Raw genomic sequence first — 23562 nt, 5'->3', positions numbered from 1 at the left:
AAAAGCATATACACTATTTCACAGTATTTTCTATCAAACTGTTGTAGATTGAATAACTAACTTACAAATATGCATGTCTTTTGTTAAAGTACTAATTTTGAATTCTAAATGCTTGTCTGAAAATAAGCTTGACATGCCACTTACTTTGTTACTAAATGTTTTCTTTTCTTTTGTAGGATACTATTTTTGAGACAACAAATTAAAGAACTTGAAAAACTAAAGAATCAGAATTCCTTCATGGTGTGAAAAGTTGTGAATAATTGCACATGGGTTTTGAGTACGGAAACTATAAAACTGGTTGCCCAGTCTTAACATTTTTGAGCTGCATATGAGTAGACTTTGGACCGTTGAGTTGGGCAAAACAAAATGACATGGGAAAGGGGACGAGGGGAGTCACTCATGGGAAGGATACAAGGAGGATTTGTAAAACCCTTGAAATGTAGATTTCTTGTAGATGTATTCTTCACGTTGTAAATATGTTTTGTAGAGTGAAGCCATGGGAAGCCATGTGTATCAGAGCTTAGACATCCAAAACTAATCAATGCTGAGGTGGCTAAATACCTAGCCTTTTACATGTAAACCTGTCTGCAAAATTAGCTCTCTTTTTTTAGTTAATTTATCATTCAGAAATCTTGCATTTCTTGAAATTCAATGCAAGCGCCAGGCGATCTGTGTCTCAAGGCTGCAACAGTTTGAAACAGTTTGGGTAATGTACAAAAATATCATGAAACAACTGTTTCCACACTTGCACCAAATCAAGAGCAGTGCTTTTCCATTTCTGTTTTACAGAGCTGTGTTTTTCATTTTCTGTGTTCATTTTCCCCTTTAAATCCTAGATCTGATTTTATCAGTTTTTTAATTCTTCTAATTTCCTCCTTTCCTAAGGCACTGTTGCTATGGCACTTTTCTATAATCTTTTCATTCCTGTGTACAGTAGCTTAAAATTGCAGTGATTGAGCATAACCCACTTGTTTGTATAAATTATTGAAATGTATTTCCATTTGCACCCTGTAAGAATGAACTGGTAATACTGCTGGGCATGTGTGCTTGAAAGTACATCCCTTTCTCAGATTATACGGAAACAGCCCAATGAACATGTCAACATGGTGTGGGAGGGAAAGAGGAAAAAAAAGCTAGCCAGATGTGAATTGTATCTGTTGTAATAAACATGTTTAAAACAAACAAAAAAACACACACACTGGTTTTCATTTCCTTTGGTCAGTACATACTAGAATCTGGACACTCTGGGGGGATTCTTTATCAGAGCTGTTCTTGTTGAATACTTTTCTATTGCAAATACATCCTCAAGGGAGGTTTCGTTTTAAAAATTGTAAACAGGAAATTGTGTATAAAATATTTAATGATATTCAACAAGGATCAGTGACACCTTCCCAACAGTTGTCATATGTTAACTCCTGGTTTTACCTGTCTTGCTATTATGACATTTCATTTCAAAGGATGTTTGTGTTGTAGCTAACTGTTCAAGTCTGGTGCTGACTGCTGTTCTTAGCCATCACAAAACGCTGACTTTGTGTAATTGGAGTATCTCACTGTTTGAAAATGGTGGGAAGGCTCAGCTTTGTATATTGTTTCCTAAAGTATATTAAAAATAAAAAAGAAACTATTGCTACTACAAAATAAACTTGGGTTTTCTTTCCAAAAAGGTGTTAGTCATAACTTGATGCTACAGATCTTTCTACATATCTAAAATCTGCCTACTTGAAATTCGAGGTAGAGCAAGTAGGTGACTATTGTATTGCTATGTTGCTGTTCATGTGTTGACTTCAGCTCATTCAGTGCACTGAGTGTGCTTATCAGTAGGTTTCCTACAGAATCCTGACTTTTGATACTTAAGAATGCCTTCTAGTTAGGCCTGTGACTCTGTTGCCTTATGTTGAGTTATCCTGTACCTATGTCTTTCTCCTTTGCATAACAGCGTACTATAAAACAGCAGTGTTGTCTTGAAATATTTAAACAAATGCTTGTGAAACTCCCATTTCTGCTTTTGTGCTGTTTGTTAGAAACAGCAATCCTTATTTTCCTCAGTTTTTGCACTGTGCAATAAAGATATTGACTGACATTACATCTATGATTAAAAGTTCAGCTTAACGTTCTTGAATAAAGTCCACTGTGAGAATCCATTCATTCTCTGAAATAAAAAGAATGAATCCACCTGACCCATCTAGTCAGCTGAAGACATTTTTACTTGCACAGGCCAACCAAGCAAATGGCTATTTAAATGTCTTAAAACATGTTAACAGACGAGTCTTGTAAAGAAAACTTGCAGTTTTCAAGAGTTTTGGACTGATGAACTAACTGGCAAAGAACTACCTTACTTTGTATCTTCTTATGGATAGACTTGCCATTTTCCAAGCATTGGATCTGCTCTGCCTCTCAGTGGTACTTGGCTGGACTGCCTTCTGTTGTTTCAGAAGAAGGTTCTGTAGTCACAGCTGTTTGTGGCTTTTGTCTTCTGAAACTGATTTCTATGTGAGAAATAAAATTGAATAAAATATGCTGTTCTAAAAATAGTGGATATTTAAAATTTAAAACCCTGCTGTCCACTCATACAGGAACAGTTTGTGTTGCTTTTCTTGTTGTATGTTAAACGTCTGTCTAGTCTGAAATATTCTTCCTGCTATCTCAAATGATATTCGGAATAGAGCTCTTAGGCTAAATGAATCTTTTGAAATGACCCGTGTATAGTGTTTTATACTGAAATGCTTCAGAGATTGTAAGGTACTTAGCACTTCTTTTGTTCTGTTACTTGAATAGATTAGCTTTGGTCAGATTAAAAATTGTTTACTTGTTAGAGAGTACTCTTGGAAGGAAATTTGTAACCCAAAGCAAAGTTATATGTGAAGGCAGCTATATGCAGATAAAGGTCTTAACTGCTCCCAAATGTTCCCTCTCTTGTGTGTGGGTGGCACGCAGGTATACGTGCATCTTTCAACTGGCTGCTCAGATGTGTCAAATTCTTAGTTTGTCCCCTCCCTCATTAAAATATTCTTTCTCTAATGTTGCTGCCTAGAACAAATGATGTAAGTAGGTGATGAGAAATCATTTGGAAATATAAGCATGTTAATTTTTAAAAAGCTGCTTCACAGAGTCCTTTTCCCAAATGCAGACTGCAAATGGAATTAAATTCAGATTTACTCACATTAAAATTAGACCCATTTATGTAATAGAGGTAAAGGTTCCCCTTGACAATTTGTCCAGTTGTGTCCCACTCTAGGGGGCGGTGCTCATCTCCGTTTCCAACCCATAGAGCTAGCGTTTGTCTGAAGACAATCTTCCATGGTCACGTGGCCAGTGTGACTAGACACGAAACGCCGTTGCCTTCCCACCGTGGTGGACCTATTTACTCGCATTTTGCATGCCTTCGAACTGCTAGGTTGGTGGGAGCTGGGACAAGTGACGGAGGCTCACTCCGTCACGTGGATTCGATCTTACGACTGCAGGTCTTCTGACCTTGCAGCACAGAGGCTTCTGTGGTTTAACCCGCAGCGCCACCACGTCCCATTGGTTTATGTAATGCTTTAAGTAAAAGCAGATCTGGATAAAACCCATAGTATGGTGTGTGCACCTTATCACAGTGGTAGTTCACTTAACACATTCCTGCCTGGGCAGGTTGATAACTCTTGGAACCAGACTGGAATTGATGGGTTTGTTGAAATAAAACTGATCAAAATCATCCTTTTCCATTAAAATCCAATGTTTGTAATAGATCTTGTATGTTGCTTCTTGAATCGTTTAATTCCATTAATATCAATGGTAGACGCAGACAGTGGTATATAACTTTGGGGAGTTCTGTCCAAGTGGCACATGTTCAGACATCCTACTCCCTTGCAAAGTGTCATTTCACGCACAAAGGATTTTATAGGCAATTTAAGATGGTAACTCCTAAGAACTGCATTATGATTTGAAGGAGATGCCTTGTTTTATGGGTCCTACTTAGCTGATGTGCTTTCCATCCAAATGGCATATTTTCAAACATTCTCTTACTCCTTCAAAGCGTTGGACTCAACTGACTACGGACAGGGCAGATTGAAAAGGAGAGTTCTCATACAGGCAGCTGAAGGATTCATACAGACCAAACTCAAGACTAAAGTTTCCAGTTGGTCAGATCATTGTGCACACTAAAGCATTTTAATAAACGGTACCTATATCTGCTGCTTCAAAATGTCAGTTTGTCTACATATTAGTGAAATGAAGCACAGCTCAGTTGTTTAGGGGGGGAATAACCCAACCATGATTTTGAAGAAAAACTAATATTTTAGCTGGAAGGCCTGACCTTCATATAGGTCTTCAATTTTAGGAAGTGGCATTGTGGATATCAAGAAATGGGTGTAGGAACCAGCTTCAGTGATGCTAGAATACCAGTAGAGGTTGGAATCTCTGGTGTAATAGTGAGCTCTAAACCTCTTAGTATTCATCTTGACAAGCTTTATACTGTAGTCACTTAGCTAAAGCAAGTGAAGTGTGACACCTAGAGGCCTGAATCAAATGAGGGGAAAAAGATGAACAATGAGCAATGAAAGAACTGAAATGCCAGGGGAAGGAACAGTGTTTCTGAGTTATACATGGGCTGGATAGCTTAAAATAAAGCAGGCTTGGGGCTAGATTACCATCAGTGAGACCAGCATCCAAAATACAAATAAACCATAAATATGTAAGATATGTTATTCCAAGGACCTGCATTACTGTCACCCTAAAAGCATAAATATAAAATAACTAAAAGTTTAGTAACACAGTACTGAATATGTTCACCTCTTGGAAGATGGTTGCAGTTAACCAAAACTAGTTATAAATTTACTAAAACTCTTCATTAATTTTGCAAGTGGCTGCACAAAGGTTGTCACAGTAAACAGCATATGCTTTTGAATGTCTAGGAGATAACCTTAAACAAGGTTCAATTTTTAAAAATCTGAATATCAAGACGAAAAGACTAATGCAAAAGAACATAAGTTTCTGTTCCTCCAGAATTATAACAGCATTTTAAACTCCCTCCTAGACTGCTCAATATTTAGCTGGGAAATTTTTTTAACTCGTATGGTACTTTTGTATTGAAAGTAAATACTGTATTGTATTTGCGAAGGCTTTCACGGCTGGGATCTAATGGTTGTTGTGGGTTTTTCGGGCTCTTTCGGGCCGTGTTCTGAAGGTTGTTCTTCCTAATGTTTCACCAGTCTCTGTGGCTGGCATCTTCAGAGCACAGCCCAAAGCTGTGATACTTTGGGCACATCATAAGGTGACACAACTAGCTTGAGAGGACAATAATGCCGGAAAAGGGGAAGAGGAAGAACAAATATGAGATGTGGTGATTCAATAAAGGAAGCTATGATATATGATGAGCAGGACCTGTGGATGTCACTAATGCATAGGGTCGCCCTAAGTCAAAAGCAACTTGATGGCAGGTAACAACAACGTGCAGTATGTGCTTTGTTTTTGGCACAGTGCAGTGCTTTTTGTCTTCCTTGTGCACCACCTCAGTTATGGCTGTGCTTGCTTTTCGGTAATGTAGAGCATCAATTTTCTTGCAGTCAGCAAGAAGATTGCAGTCCCAAGAGTTGACGGCCTAGCTCCATGAGATACAACTTCAAAGGGCTGGTCCAAGAAGACAAGGGAGGGGGACTTGCATGTATTCCCAAGTGATGGCGCAAGGGTGAACTATAACATTTCATTGGTGATAAGCACCAGAATCCACTAGATGGCAGTAGTACACCAACAAATGAGATTCCCACTATTCTGCCCCTACTCTGAGCATATTGGAGGACAAGAGGACTCCTTTCCTCTGGATTGTGTATCTCGGTCTTTTGATACTTCGTCTACTCCCGATCTCTTTTACGTTTCCTTCTGACCTGATGCTCTTGTCAAATACCCCAAGGAGTATGTGTGTGAATGCCTACGTCTGTGCCTGTATATCTATGAATGCTGCTCTGCTGGCCAGCCTCCCTGTGTGTATGTGAACTGCTGATTTTGCCCTTGGTTTTGCTTATCACCTCTGGCTATGCCCACCATTGGCTGCTGTGCCTTCCACCCCACTAGCCACAATGGGGCATCAGACACCACTGCTGATAGCCACTTTCAGGTGTACTCTTCCTTCCCTTTGGAAATATTGAATGGAGCAGAAGTGAAGATAAAAGATGTCTGTGTGAAATCTTCTGAGACATCCCAAGGAGTGGTTTCGTTTACCACATATAATGTTATGTGCTTTAAGGTTGCTTCCAACTTACAGCAACCTATGAATTAGTGACCTCCAAAAGATCCTATCAATAACAGCCCTGCTCAATTCTTGTCAGCTCAAGAACCTGGCTTCCTTTACTGATTCAATCCATCTCATATTTGATCTCTCTCTTTTCCTGCTTCTCTCAGTTTTCACAAGAGCATCCTGGTCTTTTCCAGTGAACCTTGTCTTCTCATGGTGTGCCTCAGTCATCTTTTTTCTAAGAGGAGAGTTCAAGTTTAGCTGGATCTAGTATCTATTTACTGGTATTCCTTCCACCAATTCTACCTCCTCATTTGTCTGAAATCTTTTTAAATATTTGTATATTTACTTCTCTTAGCTTTTAAATACTGTTTTGGTGATGTAAGCCGCCTTGGGACCTTTTGGGAAGAAAGGTGGCATAGAAATATTTTAAATAAATGAATAATAAATAAATCTCTAGCCACATGTTGTGATTTCTGGCTGGCATTCACTATTGGTTCATCCTGCATTCATAGATGTAAAACATACAAGGAAAGTACAAGGAAGGTATGGCCAATGAGGATTCTAGAATCCTCTAGATTCTATCTTCCTTGTATGTTTTACATCTATGAATGCAGGATGAACCAATATTTACTTGTCTATCTCTTTAAAATATGTATATGCCACCTTTCTCCTAAAGAATCAAAGGTGGCTTACAATGTTAAAAGAAACAAACTTTTCCAACCTCTCCTTAAGCTTCACATGGGAAAACACCCTCAAAGAGTTTTAAACTGGTTCCTGTTGAATCCTCACATTGTCCCACACTTTCACTTTCAGACTTCTTAAGAAAGTCTGAAACTCAACAAAGCCTGACTCCCAGCACTGAAAAATACAGCCTGCAAAAAAGTCAGCCACTCTACTCAGCCACAAGGGCCGGTGATCACTGCACACAAAACACTAGCTAACAACACTGACCAATCAGAGGGACAGATCATCTCCCCCCCTTATCCCAACAATACACCCATAACAAAAAATAACCTGATCACCATAATCTCCTAATCTCCTGAAAAGGACAAAAAGCTGATCCCACAGCTACAGATGCTCAACTATCCCACACACTACACCAGAATACAGACAGAGTTCTAACTCCTGTTCTCTAAAGATGCCGGCCACAGAGAGTAGCAAAACGTTAGGAAGAAAAACCTCCCGAGCATGGCCAAACAGCTTGAAAAACCTACAACAACCATTGGATCCTGGCCGTGAAAGCCTTTGAGAATACAGTAGAACTAGTAGTGATGTATGGAAGTGAGAGCTGGACCATAAAGAAAGCAGACCGCCGAAGAATTGATGCCTTTGAATTGTGGTGCTGGAGGAGGCTCCTGAGAATCCCCTGGACTGCAAAGAGAACAAACCTATCAGTTCTAAAGGAAATCAACCCTGAGTGCTCACTGGAAGGACAGATCCTGAAGCTGAGGCTCCAGTACTTTGGCCATCTCATGAGAAGAAAAGACTCCTTGGAAAAAAAAACTTGATGTTAGGAAAGTGTGACGGCAAGAAGAGAAGGGGACGACCGAGGATGAGATGGCTGGACAGCATCTGCAAAGCAACCAACATGAATTTGACACAACTCCGGGAGGCAGTGGAAGATAGGCGGGCCTGGCGTGCTCTGGTCCATGGGGTCACAAAGAGTCGGACACGACTAAACGACTAAACGAACGAACGAAGTCTTGCTTTGTGCTCTGAGACTTTCCATTTAAATGGACAAGCAGAAAGAGGTACTTTAAATTCCAAGTTCCATTTTTATTGTTAACAATCCTAGGTCAGCTTACAATGAGCGGGGGGTGGGGAATATTCTGTTATTCCAGTTCTCATTTCTATGGGAGAGTAATAGCTGACACAGAAACAGCATAAACAACAATAAAATCAAGTGATAACAATCAAACACCTCTTGGCTACAGCTAACAAGAACGCAGCAACTTTGCCTATTATCTCAGGATAGCTATCAAAATGGAAGCCATCTTTAAAAACAATTTATGGCAGAGCAGATTTGCTACCCCACTCACATCAGCGGCACCCACACCAGGGCTGCAACAGAAGCTGAGTTCACTAGCACTGAACAACGCAGAGGTGCAGTCTTGAGGACCAAACTCCCCCCCCCAGCCCCAGGACACACTGGACCCAGAAATGGCCATTTGGGTCAATTTTTTAAAGTTTTGCTTTCAGAAGCATGAGCAGGCTTAAAAGATCCCTCCTGAGCTTTGATCCAAGTGCCACTGGGATCTACAAAACTGTTCCTGCAGGTCGTTCGTTCGTTTAGTCATTTAGTTGTGTCCGACTCTTCGTGACCCCATGGACCAGAGCACGCCAGGCCCTCCTATCTTTCACTGCTTCCCGTAGTTGTGTCAATTTCATGTTGGTTGCTTCGCAGACACTGTCCAGCCATCTCGTCCTCTGTCATCCCCTTCTCCTTTTGCCGTCACTCTTTCCCAACATCAAGATCTTTTCCAAGGAGTCTTCTCTTCCCATGAGATGGCCAAAGTACTGGAGCCTCAGCTTCAGGATCTGTCCTTCCAGTGAGCACTCAGGGTTGATTTCATTCAAAATCAATAGGTTTGTTCTCTTTGCAGTCCAGGGGACTCTCAAGAGCCTCCTGCAGCACCACAATTCAAAAGCATCAATTCTTCGGCGGTCAGCCTTCTTTATGGTCCAGCTCTCACTTCCATACATCACGACAGGAGAAACCATCACTTTGACTATGCGGCCCTTTGTCGGGAAGGTGATGTCTCTGCTTTTTAAGATGCTGTCAAGGTTTGTCATCACTTTCCTTCCAAGAAGCAGGCGTCTTTTAATTTCGTGGCTGCTGTCTCCATCTGCAGTGATCATGATGTTGCCTATTTCTGAAACCGGAGATGATAGTGACTTCTGTGCTGGCTGATGTTTTATGATTTGATATCACAGAACAAGATTTGCCTGGGAAGCTGGGAAGAATGCTCAGCTTGCATTGCATCTCCAGAAAGGCCAGGATTTAGTTGGCTCCCCCCAGACTTTGCTTTTGCAAATACAAAATGCATTAGCTCCTAAGGGCTTCATGTATAAATATGTATACTGCAAAAGCACGCTTGTGTCTCTCATGCCTGCATACACCTTGCAGAAGGCCAGCTGAAGCCTCAGATCTCTGGAGTGCAACCTGCCTTCTTAAACCTGGGCTCCTCTGGTTGTGTCCCATCATTCTTGGCAAACTTAGGGACAAATACTAAATGGGGTAGGAAACTGCCTACTGGATCTCCAGAAGACATTTGTGTTTTAATTCAAAGTAGCTGCTGGGAGGTTTTGGATTTGATTAGTGGGGAGAGGGGTGCAGCCTAAATTACTGCCAACATTTTCACCTTGTGGGCAATTGATAGCAATTAAGGGTGGTGGCAAATCAGAAAAAAAAAAGAGCAAAACCCGGCCTTTTGCCCCAGGAAAGAGCTAAACTGCTGTCTTAGCTCAGTGGATGATACTGGGGCAGCCACCAACTTGCAGCCTAGCCTCCCCCACAGAGCTGCCAAGTGGGAGACCAGAAGGGGTCTGAACGTCTTTGACAGAACTTCTGAACTGCTTTGACCGAATGATGGGTTGGATTGAAATGTTGGTGGGAAACAGGCTGAGTGAATGTGTGTGTGTGGGGGGGGTAGGAGTTGCCAGTTGCATCCTAACACATTTGGAAAAGGCACAAAATAACGATCATCAACTCAGTTCTGACTTAGGGTGACTCTTTTTCAGGGTTTTCCAGGTAGGGAATACTCAAAAGTGGTTTCCCATTCCCTTCATCTGGGGAGCACCCCAGGACAGCTCGCCCGAAGTCATACAGGCTGCTGCTTCTTTCTAGAGGCCGCCTTGGGGAAAATACGTCTTCCCAACCTTTGGCTCCACAGCCAGGTGAGTAAAGCGCTGAGCTATCCAGCCCAAAAGGTTCGTGGAAACGTGACGAAGACAGTCATGATGCACTGCTTGGAAAAGTTAAGTTTTTTGGATTACAAGCCTCTGTACACAGGTCGCCAAGCTGGCTGAGAAATTCTGGCTGAGATCAAAGCAACCTACATGGTTTCTCTGTCATCGAATCACCTCCAACTTACCACGACCCTATGAACGGAGTGACCTCCCAAATGTCCTGTCATTAACACACCTCTTGTAAATTCAAGGTTGTGGTTCCATCTTCTGTTTGAGCTTTCTCTTTTCCTAATGCCCTCCACTTCTTCCAGCGGTTATTGTATTTTCTTTCTCAGTGGTTTTTTTCCTGTTAAATTTTCTGTATTTCTAGGTTTTTTCCCCTTCTCCTCCCCATCTGTCTCAAATAGGACAGCCTCAGTTTTCACCAGCACCACACCGAAGTGTGTATAGGGTTTAGTGTCCCATGGCCAGCTCTCTCTCCGGAAATATGTCTGGCTGAGGGGGCAATCTCTCTCCAACTCCTCCATCACCACAAAAAAAAAACCTGTGAGGTGGGGTCCAGCTGAGAGACTGAAAGGCCCAGGCTCACGCAGTCAGTTTCACGGCTCAGGAAAGAGCAGCACCTACATCTCCCAAGCTCAGGGCATCACTCTAATCAATCACTACCTCATTCCCTCCCCCCTCCCGCCACCCCCAGCCCTGCCTTGGTGGTGGGACGCAGCCTGCGGGAGCTCGTCAGGAGGAGGAGAAGGCAGCAGACCAGGCCTGGCGGGAGCCTCCTTCCCTCCCTCCTTTCCTTCGGGGCTCCGGCAAAGCCGAGCGGGCGCTGGGGCCGCGGCATCATTACTTCCAATTACGATAATAGTCGCCTCTCTCTCTCTCTCCCCTGCTGGCTGGCTGGGTGCGCGTCATTCTTTCGCCCGCCATTTCTCCCTCGGGGGTGGATCGGTCTCCTTTCTCCACCTTGCGCGCACGCTCGATGCCTTCCCGCCGACTCGCTTCTCGAAAGCCTTTACTCCCAGCACATTTGTGGGCGCTCGAAACAACGAAGATAGCCTTCCCCAAGCCGCCCCCCTCCAAAAAGAGGCGAGACTACAAACCCCATCACTCCCATGGAAGCGGAGTTTATGAAGTTTGTAGTCCAACCCCCGTGGAAGGCGCCAGGCTTTGGGGGAATATCTACCGCACGGGTGCATCTTCCGCCTGTGCCTACTAACAACCACCGTCGAAGCCACTGGAGGGAGAGGAAGGAGCAGCCCCTCCCTGGGCGGAATTCCGCCCCTGTGATCAGTGGAGAAAACTACTTTCCGACCATTGTCACCAAAAATCTTGTGCTTGAGTATGCCTTTTTCCTTCTCCCTCCCAATCCCTTTTCCGGTGGAGCTAAGCCTAGCAATATAGGGTGTTTTTTTTTTCTTTTTAATGTGCCGGAGGGATCATCTGCCAGCCCCTTTAATTTTCCACCATGGGTGGAATGGGGTGGATTTCCCCGGCAACAATATATGTTTCTAAGCTATCTCTGCAAGAATTCCAAGTCTTTTAGTAGGCTTGGTCTTGAACGAACAATTGAAACCAATTAGCCTTACAAAAAACCTGCTCCTGGTAGAGGCGAAAACTGTGAAATTCTGGTTCATTTCAGTATGGGAATCTATGACTAACTCTGGCCCATCACATTTTTTTCCACTGCTGTTTTTGTGCTGGGAAGAACAACCCCGTGAGGTATGACAGGATGAGACAGCACAAGGTTGTCCAGTAAACTCGCTGGGGGAGCAGCGATTTCATCCCCAGCTTTAATCTAACTCTCTACCATACTGGCAGTCCAGTGGGATTTGCAACCATGTCATAAATACACCATTAAGGAGAGCCAGGATCAGCCCCATCCCAAGCAGGAATATTCAAGGATGGTGCGGAGACCAATTCATTTCCGGTGTGCTCATCTAAATGAACGTTAGGTTTTATGTCATTTCAAAGGGGACGGGAGGGCTGTGTTCCCTCCTTCCAGTGATCCTTGCTGCAGTTAGAGATATTTTGTGCACCAACCTCCCTTCCCACGTCCTGCCTTGCTTGTATAGATGGGAAGGCCTGATGGGGAGGGAAGAAACCTGACCCACTAAATCTGAAGGAAACATCTCCCTCTTCTGCTTTCCTCCAGGTGTACTGGCCTATCCAAAAAAAATGCAAATAGTAAATGCAAAGGAAAATCAAGTTGCTTCTCTCGGAGCAGGCAAGTTCTTATATTGGAAACTAGTGTCCAGAAAATGAACTGGAGATGCCACATATATTCTGGTGCCATTGGTGGCAATGTATATTATTTCACTTCCTCTGGAAAATGATGGATTGCTTCTGGTCATACTCCTGCTCCTGTCAGTCAGTGGGGCCCTAGATTTCCATCCCCAATGCCTGAGGTGGGGGGGGCACATCGTAGAGGCTGAGCAAAGAAGTGGATGTAGGAAATGCATATGTCAGAGAAGACACAAAACAAAAACAATATACGTAAGAGGCAAAAATGTGAGGGTGACCTAAAGACTGACTGCTCTATGTTAATGTGACCTTTTGTGGATCAAGTCCCACTTCCTCAAACCCCACTTGGAAAATCACAGCTAGGTAAATGTGTGTGTGAATCTGAATTAAGAACTTTCTTTGGTTCTCTTCCCCTTTTGTATTATGCTCAGGTTTTACCAGTAAGCAGTCACAGAATCAGAGAACTGGAAGCTTGTTGTTGTTTAATCATTAAGTCTGACTCTTTGTAACCCCATTGACCAGAGCACGCCAGGCCCTCTTGTCTTCCACTGCCTCCCGGAGTTTGGTCAAATTCATGTTGGTAGCTTCAATGACACAGTCCAACCATCTTGTCCTCTGTTGTCCCCTTCTCCTCTTGCCTTCACACTTTCCCAACATCAGGGTCTTTTCCAGGGAGTCTTCTCTTCTCATGAGATGGCCAAAGTATTGGAGCCTCAGCTTCAGGATCTGGCCTTCCAATGAGCACTCAAGGTTGATTTCCTTTAGAATGGATAGGTTTGTTCTCCTTGCAATCCAGGGGACTCTCAAGAGTCTCCTCCAGCACCACAATTCAAAAACATCAATTCTTTGGCGGTCAGCCTTTTTTATGGTCCAGCTCTCACTTCCATACATTGCGACTGGAAAAACCATCGCTTTGACTATGCGGCCCTTTGTCGGCAAGGTGATGTCTCTGCTTTTTAAGATGCTGTCTAGGCTTATCATCGTTTTCCTCCCAAGAAGCAAGCGTCTTTTAATTTTGTGGCTGCTGTCACCATCTGCAGTGATCATGGAGCCCAAGAAAGTAAAATCTGTCACTGCCTCCATATCTTCCCCTTCTGTTTCCCAGGAGGTGATGGGACCAGTGGCCATGATCTTAGTTTTTTTGATGTTGAGCTTCAGACCATTTTTTGCACTCTCCTATTTCACCCTCATTACGAGGTTCTTTAATTCCCCCTCATTTTCTGCCATCAGAGAGGTATCATCTGCATATCTGAGGTTGTTGATATTTCTTCCAGCAATCTTAATTCCATTTTGGGATTCATCCAGTCCTGCCTTTCACATGAGGTATTCTACATAAAAGTTAAATAAGCAGGGAGACAATATACAGCCTTGTCGTACTCCTTTCCCAATTTTGAACCAATCAGTTGTTCCATATCCAGTTCTAACTGTTGCTTCCTGTCCCTCATATAGGTTTCTCAGGAGGTAGATAAGGTGGTCAGGCACTCCCATTTCTTTATGAACTTGCCATAGTTTGCTGTGGTCCACACAGTCAAAGGCTTTTGCATAGTCAATGAAGCAGAAGTAGATTTTTTTCTGGAACTCTCGGGCTTTCTCCATAATCCAGCGCATATTAGCAATTTGGTCCCTAGTTCCTCTGACCCTTTGAAATCCAGCTTGTACTTCTGGGAGTTCTCGGTCCACATATTGCTGAAGCCTACCTTGTAGGATTTTGAGCATAACCTTGCTAGCCTGTGAAGCTACCTCCTGCCAAAGCAGGAAATCTATAACTGACAGACAGGCATCCATTAAAATGTTTAATGCAGAAGAGTCAGCCTAAACTAATCCATTCCCTGTTGAATGGCTTTTTCTCCCAAGATATTCTACTAATGTTTAGTCAAAATCTCCTTTCTTGTAATTAAAATCCCCTGGTTCAGGGCCTACCACCTGGAGCTGCAGAAAACACAGGTGCTAGTTTTGTTATCTACCTGTGATAGCAATTATTGCTGCCATTGTCTCTCTCTCATTCAAATGAGCCTGCTAAGCCAATCACTCAGCAAATACCTAACCTTATCCCTCTGTCTGTCTGTCTGTCTATTTGTTTATTTACCCACTTTGGCCACTGCTGGGGAAAATCACTACTCAGGCTAGCCTAAGAGCTAGAGACTGGTCTGGATCACTAGGAAGCTTAGGGGTTGAGTAGGGATTTGAAGAAGAATTGATGCTTTTGAACTGTAGTGCTGGAGGAGACTCCTGAGAGTCCCCTGGACTGCAAAGAGAACAAACCTATCCATTTTGAAGGAAATCAACCTTGAGTGCTCACTGAAAGGACAGATCCTTAAGCTGAAGCTCCAGTACTTTGGCCATCTCATGAGAAGAGAAGACTCCTTGGAAAAGACTTTGATGTTGGGAAAGTGTGAAGGCAAGAGGAGAAGGGGAGGACTGAGGATGAGATGGATGGACAGTGTCATCAAAGCTACCAACATGAATCTGACCAAACTCCGGGAGGCAGTGGAAGACAAGAGGGCCTGGCGTGCTCTGGTCAATGGGGTCAGGAAGAGTCGGACAAGACTTAACGAATAAAGAACAACAAGGGACTTGAATCCAAGTCTCTCTGCTATTTGTTGAACACCCTGTTACACCATATTTCTGTTCCTGTCTATTGACCCTTCCGCCTATCTGTCTGTCCGTGTAAGGATGAATGGATTTGCAAACCCTGTGTTGTGTGACTGCAAATAAACACAGGCTGAGAAGTCAATGTGAGATTAAATATGAGCTTTGATCTTCTACCCACTGACTCCTGCAAGTAAACATGCAAAGGACAGGCTTCTGCAAGGGCAGATCAGGGCAAGGTGGTGGTTCTCTCTTTTCTGAGAGCTTTTTTACACAACCAGAGGAAGAAAATGCTAACTCTGGGGCTCTCCAATACCTTTGCAGGTTGTAACCCACAGAGGCTGCCTGAGTGATTCATTAAACATTTCCTAGACTTCCTTCTTCTAACACCACGCTGGCATTTCATGCCTTGGAAAAATCATTTCAGGGCGGAGAAGGGAAAGCACACCACTGTTGGCTGAGCAATTTATTTGACAAACTAATTTGAGTCATCTAGATACAATAGTAATCATCATTGCTTGCTGATAAAATCTGAGCATTATGTTGCAGATACTGTACAAGCAGAGGGAGAGATAAAACAGGAAATGCTGAATCTGCATTGGCAGGAAAGCAATTGACTCCTAGGCAGAATGGCAAGAATAATAATGACGGTGATCAGGTGAGTAAAGGTGAAGATTACAGAAGATTGCATAACTGCCAGCCACTTCCCTGCAAGAGCATTCCTGCAAGTTAAAAATACATACTCTGTTCATGGTCTTACAGGAACACTGTCTCTGTCTCCACACAGCAAGGATGGGATTGTTCTTGGACTGCAGCTCCCATCAGCTCTAGCTAGCAAAGCCCATGCTGAAGGATGCTGGGGATTGAGACTCATGATCTGGAGGGCCATTAGATTCCCCATCCCTGCTGCACAGGCTAAGGACCAGAAGCTAAAGGTCCTCTGGTGAAATCTGCTCTCTCATGAATTCTGGCTAGGGCTTCAATTGCCAATGACAATCCAGATGCCATATTGCAGAGCATTGCTTTGGAACACAGATCTCAAGGTCCTGTACAGCCAGGGTGGCTGGAGGATTCTGACAGTTGTAGTCCAAAAAATAACTTCCAAAACCAGGTTGGACAAATCATAGGATAAAGATAGTAAGTGCTGCCTCTCTCTCTAAGTGAGAGCATGCATTTGTTTTGGATGTGGGACATTAACTGTGCAGTGCTAGACACCATTACTCAAAAAGCATATCTGATTCTGCTCAATGGAGCTTATTCCCAGCTAAGGGGGCAGACAATACATTGAGCACACACAACGTTCTTTTCAAGGCCAAAAGAGAAGAAAAACTATATTACAAAATGTCAGTGCTGGTCATGTTGCTGTCTGTTCATGCAGCAGTGTCAGACTTTAAAGCCACTGCCTTAGATGTCTTGATGAGGGACGTGGTGATGCTGCGGTTTAAACCGCAGAAGCCTCTGTGCTGCAAGGTCAGAAGACCTGCAGTCGTAAGATTGAATCCACGTGACGGAGTAAGCCCCCGTTGCTTGTCCCAGCTCCCGCCAACCTAGCGGTTCGAAAGCATGCAAATGCAAGTAGATAAATAGGGACCACTTCGGTGGGAAGGTAACAGCGTTCTGTGTCTAAGTCGCACTGGCCACGTGACCATGGAAGATTGTCTTCAGACAAAACCCTAGCTATATGGGTTGGAAACAGAAAGACCACCACCCTCTAGCATCGGACACGACTGGACAAATTGTCAAGGGGAACCATTACCTTTACCTTAGATGTCTTGATGACTTCCTGGACAGGCAAAGAGAGCAGAATGAGATGTTTCACTTCAGCATGCACCAAGTCCTCCGTTCCAACAGTGGGCCAGAGTCTCCTGTAGACTTCAGGAAGCTTTGAAGGAACAGACACTCTCCTTTTGTCCAGGGCACCTTGAAGATTGGCGGATGTGACAGCAAATCAGTTTTGCTTACTCTGAGACAGGGACCCCCCTCCAAGACGGCAATGCCCGGCTGCCTTTCAGGAAACATGTGGGAGGTGGTGGGAACCTGCATATTCAGGCTGGCTAAGGAATTCTGGGACCTGCAGTAAAAAAAAAAAGAGGAACTTTTAAAGCTTTGCTCTGGCTATCTTCTGTCTGTGTGTTTGTGAAAGAGAGCAACAGAGAGATTGGGATGAGACGCAGGGCCTTCTGTGCTGTGTCGTACAGGCTGTGGAACTTTTCCCCCCTTGAGATGTTCACCTGGCCCCATGACCTTTAAGCTCTAGGCTGGGGGTGGACAAAATGTACCCCTCCAGAAGGGCTGGGTTGCATTTTCAATATTTTTCACTATTAACAGTGCAAGCGAAGAGGCACTGCAGTCCAACATCATCAGGAAAGCTGCATGTTCCCCATCCTATACTTTAAAAATGATTTTTAGAAAAACAACTTGGCTTTTTATGTGTTTAAAAATCCTTTATCTCCCCTTTGTTGCTTGTGCTAGTACTTAATGCTAATTATTCTCACTTTTGTTGTAATATAAAATGAGTTTATAGCAAGCTTTCCCTCTCTATCTGTTATGTGAGCTACTTGGCGCCAGAGAGAATATAGGTGAGAGATGAATGAATGAAAATGTATCTCATTCCCTATACTCTGGTTCCCCATCAGTGAAAATGGAAGTCTTGATAAGGAAATTATTATTATTATTATTATTATTATTATTATTATTATTATTATTATTATTATTATTATTATTATTATTATTATTATTATTATTACTACAACAACTACAGCTACAACTACAACTACAACTACAACTACAACAACAACAACAACAACAACAACAACAACAACAACAACAACAACAATAATAATAATAATAATAATAATAATAATAATAATAATAATAATAATAATAATAATAATAATAATAATAATAATGCAGTAGTAGTATTGTCCTCTATACCAGAGTGCATTCCAATAGTCAAAAACAGTTAAAATACAACAATAACATAATTACAATGATAAAAACATACAGTAAGCAATGATCATTCAATAAGGCAATAAACAAACAATCAAAATAGCTATATAACAATACAATAATTAAAGTAGAGTAATTCTATCCCAATAATTGCCTGTTTCCATGGTCAACCCCTGTGGTTCCAGGCTGAACAAGTAGGTTTTTGTTTGAATTTGTTCAACTCTGATTACACGCGAAGGTATTGCAGAAGGGAATTCCATAATTTTGGGGCCAGATGAGAAAATGCTCTAAGTCTGGAGTTAGCCACCTTGGTTCAAGGGACTAGGACAGGACCTGGAAATGTTAGTCTTATTTTGGACTACAACTCCCAGAATTCCCTAGTCAGTTTGGCCATGCTAGCTGGAGGAACCTGAGAGCAGTAGTCCATAACGAAACTTTTCAAAGCTCTGGTCTTGCCTGGTACCATGTACAAAAGACCTGATCAAATGCCTATGGCTAATACCCAGCAATAAGCCATTCTGGGAATTTTATTTCAAAATATCTCACCTATTGATAAAAACACTTCAACAGGAGAAAGAGGTTGGGACTCTGATTCCCCACTGTGTGTTCCTGAAGCTGCTGGACTCAGTGACTCATAGGGCCCCTTCCAGCTTTGCAATTCTGTGATCATCCATCCATCCATCCATCCATCCATCCATCCATCCATCCATCCATCCATCCAGCCATCCAGCCAGCCAGCCAGCCAGCCAGCCAGCCAGCCAGCCAGCCAGCCAGCCAGCCAGCCAGCCAGCCAAAAAGATAAACAGCAAATATTTTTCAGCATATTACACAGATTGCTCACCTGATACTATGATGTCCCACATATTTAGTACTTGATAGACTGCCTGAATTGTTTAATTTATTACCTGTCTCAGAACCTGATATATCAGGAACCATTCTTCACATTTTATTAGACAAAATAATGTACCTAGGTGAATCACCCGGGAACCTACATTTTCCATGTGGAATACCAGAACATAACTATCACTAGGAACACCAGTCCCTAGTGAGAAAACAGGCAGAATTCTGATGAACCAGGCCTTGCCTTTCTTTATTCCTATTTATACTGAATGGGCTACATGATTCCTTTGACAAGCATAGATCCGTTTTGCTGAATTTGTCTGCCCAGAAAGTCACACCAGTGAGCTAAACCAACTCCCTTACAGCTTGCATCCACTCCCCACTTTTTTAAAAGCAAGCCTGGGTTTTTTTTTCATGGATTACAGTAATTGCTGGGTGAGTGTGCCTGAAGTCTGGGCTGGGCTGGGTCTTTTAAGCTGCATTCTTCCAGGGAGTTCAAAAGAGATACAAAGAGCCAGATACCTCTTTCGGTGGAGCTAGAGGGTGTGCTGCAGGACTTAAAAGATGCCTGCTCCAAAGTTTCTTCAGCATTCACGCCAGGCTCCAGTTCTGAACTGGGTGGTGGGAAAGACGCCCTTGGGTGCCTTCCGTCTCAGCCACACAGTCATTATGAGTTAAGTCTCTTGGCTGCTCTCCTTAACAGTTGTAACAGACACATCACAACGCCTTGGGCCTCTGCTCCTTGCTTCCTTGGCGTTATCTTGCATTCCTCTGAGCCGCAGAACATGTCATTAGTGCATCTGCTTTGTGCAAGCATTCACCTCCGACCCATCATTCATTCCCATTGCAAATCATTTATGCTCATTTTTATTTATTTGTGTGCTCATTTCATAGGATCCTGCACTGCCATATTCATTGTTGCTATTGTCAGCATGTTCTGGCAGTTCTAGTGTTGGACTAGGATTCAGGAAACCTGGGTTCAGATTCCTACTTGGCCATGAAGCTCAATGGTTGACCCAAAATCTGTCATAGTCTTTGAGTTTAACCTTCTGTGCAGGATTGTTTTGAGGATAAAGGAAGGAAGGGCTCCTAGGTGGATAGGCATCAATATCTTTGTCATCATTTCAATCAAAGAATTTAAGGCTGTGCGCTGGGCCAGTTTATTCTTACAGTAAATCCTGATGCCAGGTTTAGGGCATGCAACAGTGACTGATCAAGATATTTTACTCCCTGAGGCAAAGGATAATTCCTGCTGTAAAAGTCAACTGGATGGAACTGGCTATACTATATAATCTACTGTACATGCAATAGATTTCTGCAATAGATTTCTGGGAGTTGTAGTTCAAAACCACTTCCAAACTCTGATTGGGACACAAAGTTAAACCACTGTTTAGTATTATAGGAATGAACCTCTTGCTCTCACCCTCCTCTCTCTTTTGACTTGGCCAGACGGAGAAGAATGGGAGCTTTTATTTTTGTACTTGTTTTGTCCCAGTTGAGAATGGTGTTTACGGTTAATTAAGGTCTTTCTGCCCATGCTGAAGTGGTCATGCAATATATTCCAATGTACAAATTTCTTGCTGTTGGCAGTAGCACTGGGTGAATTACAGTCACATCAGTAACACAGCATTTAGACAACCATTTTGCCTGGGGTTCAAAGTAAACCCATGCATACCCAAGAAGAAAGCGATTGGCCTCAGATCACAGCACCGATGTATCCAGCCTACTGAGAATTTTTTCTGGAGGAGGAGAGCATCGGAAGGAAAGCTGATAGTAGAATGGCAGATACATGATGGATTTGGTATGTGTAACTTGGGCCACTGAAACTAAAAGGTACTAATTAAGCTTTTATAGCTAAAATATTCTGCCTGAAGTAGCCTGCTGCTTAGGAGAGTAAATTGCAACTTTTTCTTTCCTTTTATGCCTCTGGTCTTTCGTTGTCTGGATGGAAGGCACCATACAGAGATAACATGCAACACACACAGTGGCTGAAATCCAGTTGTTTAGCATAGTACGTTGCAACTAGAGTAGGCCCACTGAATCAGTGGGAATTTGGTGAGTTAACTCCTCTATACATTCAACTGATTCAATGGGCCAACTCTAGTTGCAACTGGATTTCAGCTACAGAAAGCTTGCCCTAGTATAGCATAATTTTTACTCCCCCCCCCCCCGTTTAACAGCTGATACCACCCCTCCCCTATTAACACATCAGAAGCAACTTTTGAACACTCTCCCCATTTCAAAATTAACTCACCATGTTGCCTGGAGCAGCACTGTTTTTAGGAAACAAAACTACAGCTTTGCCTGGTTCACAAACAGCTGGTATAAAAGCCCCTTGGATCCTTGCCAAGACCTTAATAGCCTTGCACATTAACCTTTGAACAATAATGATTAACACAGCGTCACCAAAGAATCAGCCAGAAGATGAGGAAGTATACATGCTTCTTCAATAGATATGGCTGTATGAGACGGATGGGTGAGAACTAGATTTAGCAAATTTTGTAAAAGAACTTTCCCAAATATGCATATTGTTCATATAGTAGAATGAAACAAGAGTGTTTTCAACCTCAAAGGCCAAGTGTTGGAGAAAGAAGAAGCAGATTCATCCATCCAAACATAGGGCTTTGAGTGTTTAGTTCTTAAAACAGTACATCTTCAGTTCACCAGTTCACTTACATTCCACGTTTGCAGAATTAGCTTTGCCATCTCTCCACCTCTGCTTCTCTCACTGAAACCTTTAACAGAATTACAACACCTTTCCATGCTGAGAAAATCTGTGGTCTTCTTGAATTTGACTAGTGCACAAAGCTGAGAATTTTGCTTCTTTTGTTTTTGAGAAGTACTTAAGAAAATCCACACACTTCTTCGGAAATCTGATAGAAAGGATTCTGAGATCTTGAAAAACTGGACAAATGTGCCCATTCCTATTATTTGAATATTTGGCTGCCACTGGAAAAAAAAGTTATGTCCACATCAACTTCTAACTGCTTTGACTATTATGGGTGAACTCATTATGGCTTAAGACCGGGTCATGATGCTTTGTTTTGTTTGATGCTTTCTTTACAGTTGAACAAAAGGACAGATGGTGCCACTAGAAGAACTTGAGCTGCTCATCATCATCTGAAAAGCTTATAGGAAGGGCCTGAGTGGCTTATCTCATTATTACTATGCAGGCCAGATGGTCATCTGAGCAGATTGGCCATGGTCCTAATGTAAGATGTAGGTAAAGCTATCTACACAGATACTGGAACTTGACACAGATCCTAAGCATCAGTGGACCCTTGACTTACAGACGGCTTGACTTACAGACTTTTTGAGTTACAGACTTCTCTGGCCACAAAATTTAGGTTTGACTTCCAGACTGAGATTTGACTTACAGACCAGAAAAAAACCAAAATGGAACAAAAACGGCCTGTTACGGGATTAATCGGTTTTCAATGCACTGTAGGTCAATGGAGACTTGACTTACAGACTTTTTGACTTGAGAACCGCCTTCCAATACGGATTAAGTTCTCAAGTCAAGACCCCACTGTAATGGTGCCACCATTGGCTGTATTTATGAAAGTATTCCTTATAGTTGTAACACACAAAGCTCTTCGTCTGTATGTGGTGGAGAGAAGGGATGAATCTACTATGAAACTAATGAAGGTTAAGCTTCAGGACCCCAAATCCTGGAGGGGACCCAGAAGTAACTTTAGTCCATTTAAAAAATAATAATACTGTAATTCTGTTGATCTGTCATGGAACAACCCCATTGAAGAAGATGCCAGTGGTTACCCAGATATTGTTGCTGGTTGTGAAGGGTTCAGGTAGTTCAAACTTCAAGGAATGGTGGAAAGGGAGCGAGGATCAACTCTAGCCACTTATTCACCTGACTTTGAATGGATTTGAAATTCACCTATTGGCATCAAAGCTTCTGAAGGATGTCAGACAGCTTCCTCTTTTGTGTTTTGGAAGAAATACACAGTGTCTAACTAACCAACCTTCAGATACGAAGTCTCTTGTTTTAGGGGTTAGGCTAGATCTGAAGTGGCCAACCTCCAGCGGGCAGAACACACCCATAACTCTTGCTCTCATGCCCAATGAACTTGCCCCTGCCATATTTATCTTTTTAAAAGTCTCTCCTTTTAAATACTGAAAGCGCGGGGGGGGGGGGACTTATTCACACCCTCTAGTGGCCAACATTTTCAAAATATTATGAAAAAAATTACAAAAAGTTTTAGGAAGTGGGTGGATGCTTGAGAGAACCCCCCCCCCCAAACAAAGCAAAATTGCCTTCCAGAGGGCATAAAAATATCTAGGAATTCTTTTTTTTTTAAGAGGTAAAGGTAAAGTTTCCCCTTGACAATTTTTGTCCAGTCTTGTCCAACTCTAGGGGGCGGTGCTCATCCCCGTTTCCAAGCCATAGAGCCAGCGTTTTGTCCAAAGACAATCTTCCGTGGTCACATGGCCAGTGGGACTTAGACACAGAACGCTGTTACCTTCCCACCGAGGTGGTCCCTACTTATCTACTCGCATTTGCATGCTTTCGAACCGCTAGGTTGGCGGGAGCTGGGACAAGCGACGGGCGCTCACTCCGTCGTGTGGATTCGATCTTACGACTGCTTGGTCTTCTGACCCTGCAGCACAGGCTTCTGCGGTTTAGTCCGCAGCGCCACCATGTCCCTCTTTTTTTTTTAAGAGAGTGAAAAAAAATTGGAAGCAGAGGTTAAATGCCTTTGGGCTTCTGTGGACCTTCACACAGTCCCATGCCCTGCACTTTGCCCATCCCAGACTAAATGGTGCAGGCCTCTGCCAAGTCTGATAGTCTTGTCATTTATCAG

The 23562-nt window shown here is 42.9% G+C and overlaps 1 protein-coding gene and 1 long non-coding RNA gene across 7 annotated transcripts in view; one reads left to right on the top strand and one right to left on the bottom strand.

Moving 5' to 3' along the window:
- Positions 1-1642, top strand: part of WAC (WW domain containing adaptor with coiled-coil) — a 55369-nt gene extending 53727 nt beyond the window's left edge. For all 6 annotated transcript variants that reach the window (XM_020800972.3, XM_020800999.3, XM_073003008.2 and 3 more), the window contains one exon: positions 177-1642. In XM_020800972.3, the coding sequence (XP_020656631.3) occupies positions 177-246 (70 nt within the window). In that variant the 3' untranslated portion in view covers positions 247-1642. The remainder of the gene's footprint in view (positions 1-176) is intronic.
- Positions 370-21148, bottom strand: LOC110082998 (uncharacterized). Its single transcript, XR_002301207.3, has 3 exons — positions 20994-21148; positions 16713-17021; positions 370-2486 (listed from the first exon to the last, which is right to left on the bottom strand). It is a non-coding gene; the product is annotated as an uncharacterized LOC110082998 (long non-coding RNA).
- Between the last annotated feature and the right edge of the window lie 2414 nt (positions 21149-23562).

The sequence above is a fragment of the Pogona vitticeps genome, chromosome 6, assembly GCF_051106095.1.
Source record: "Pogona vitticeps strain Pit_001003342236 chromosome 6, PviZW2.1, whole genome shotgun sequence".
NCBI classification, from domain to species: Eukaryota; Metazoa; Chordata; class Lepidosauria; order Squamata; family Agamidae; genus Pogona; species Pogona vitticeps.
Note: the sequence above shows the minus strand (reverse complement) of the source record. Positions and strands in the feature narration are given on the sequence as shown.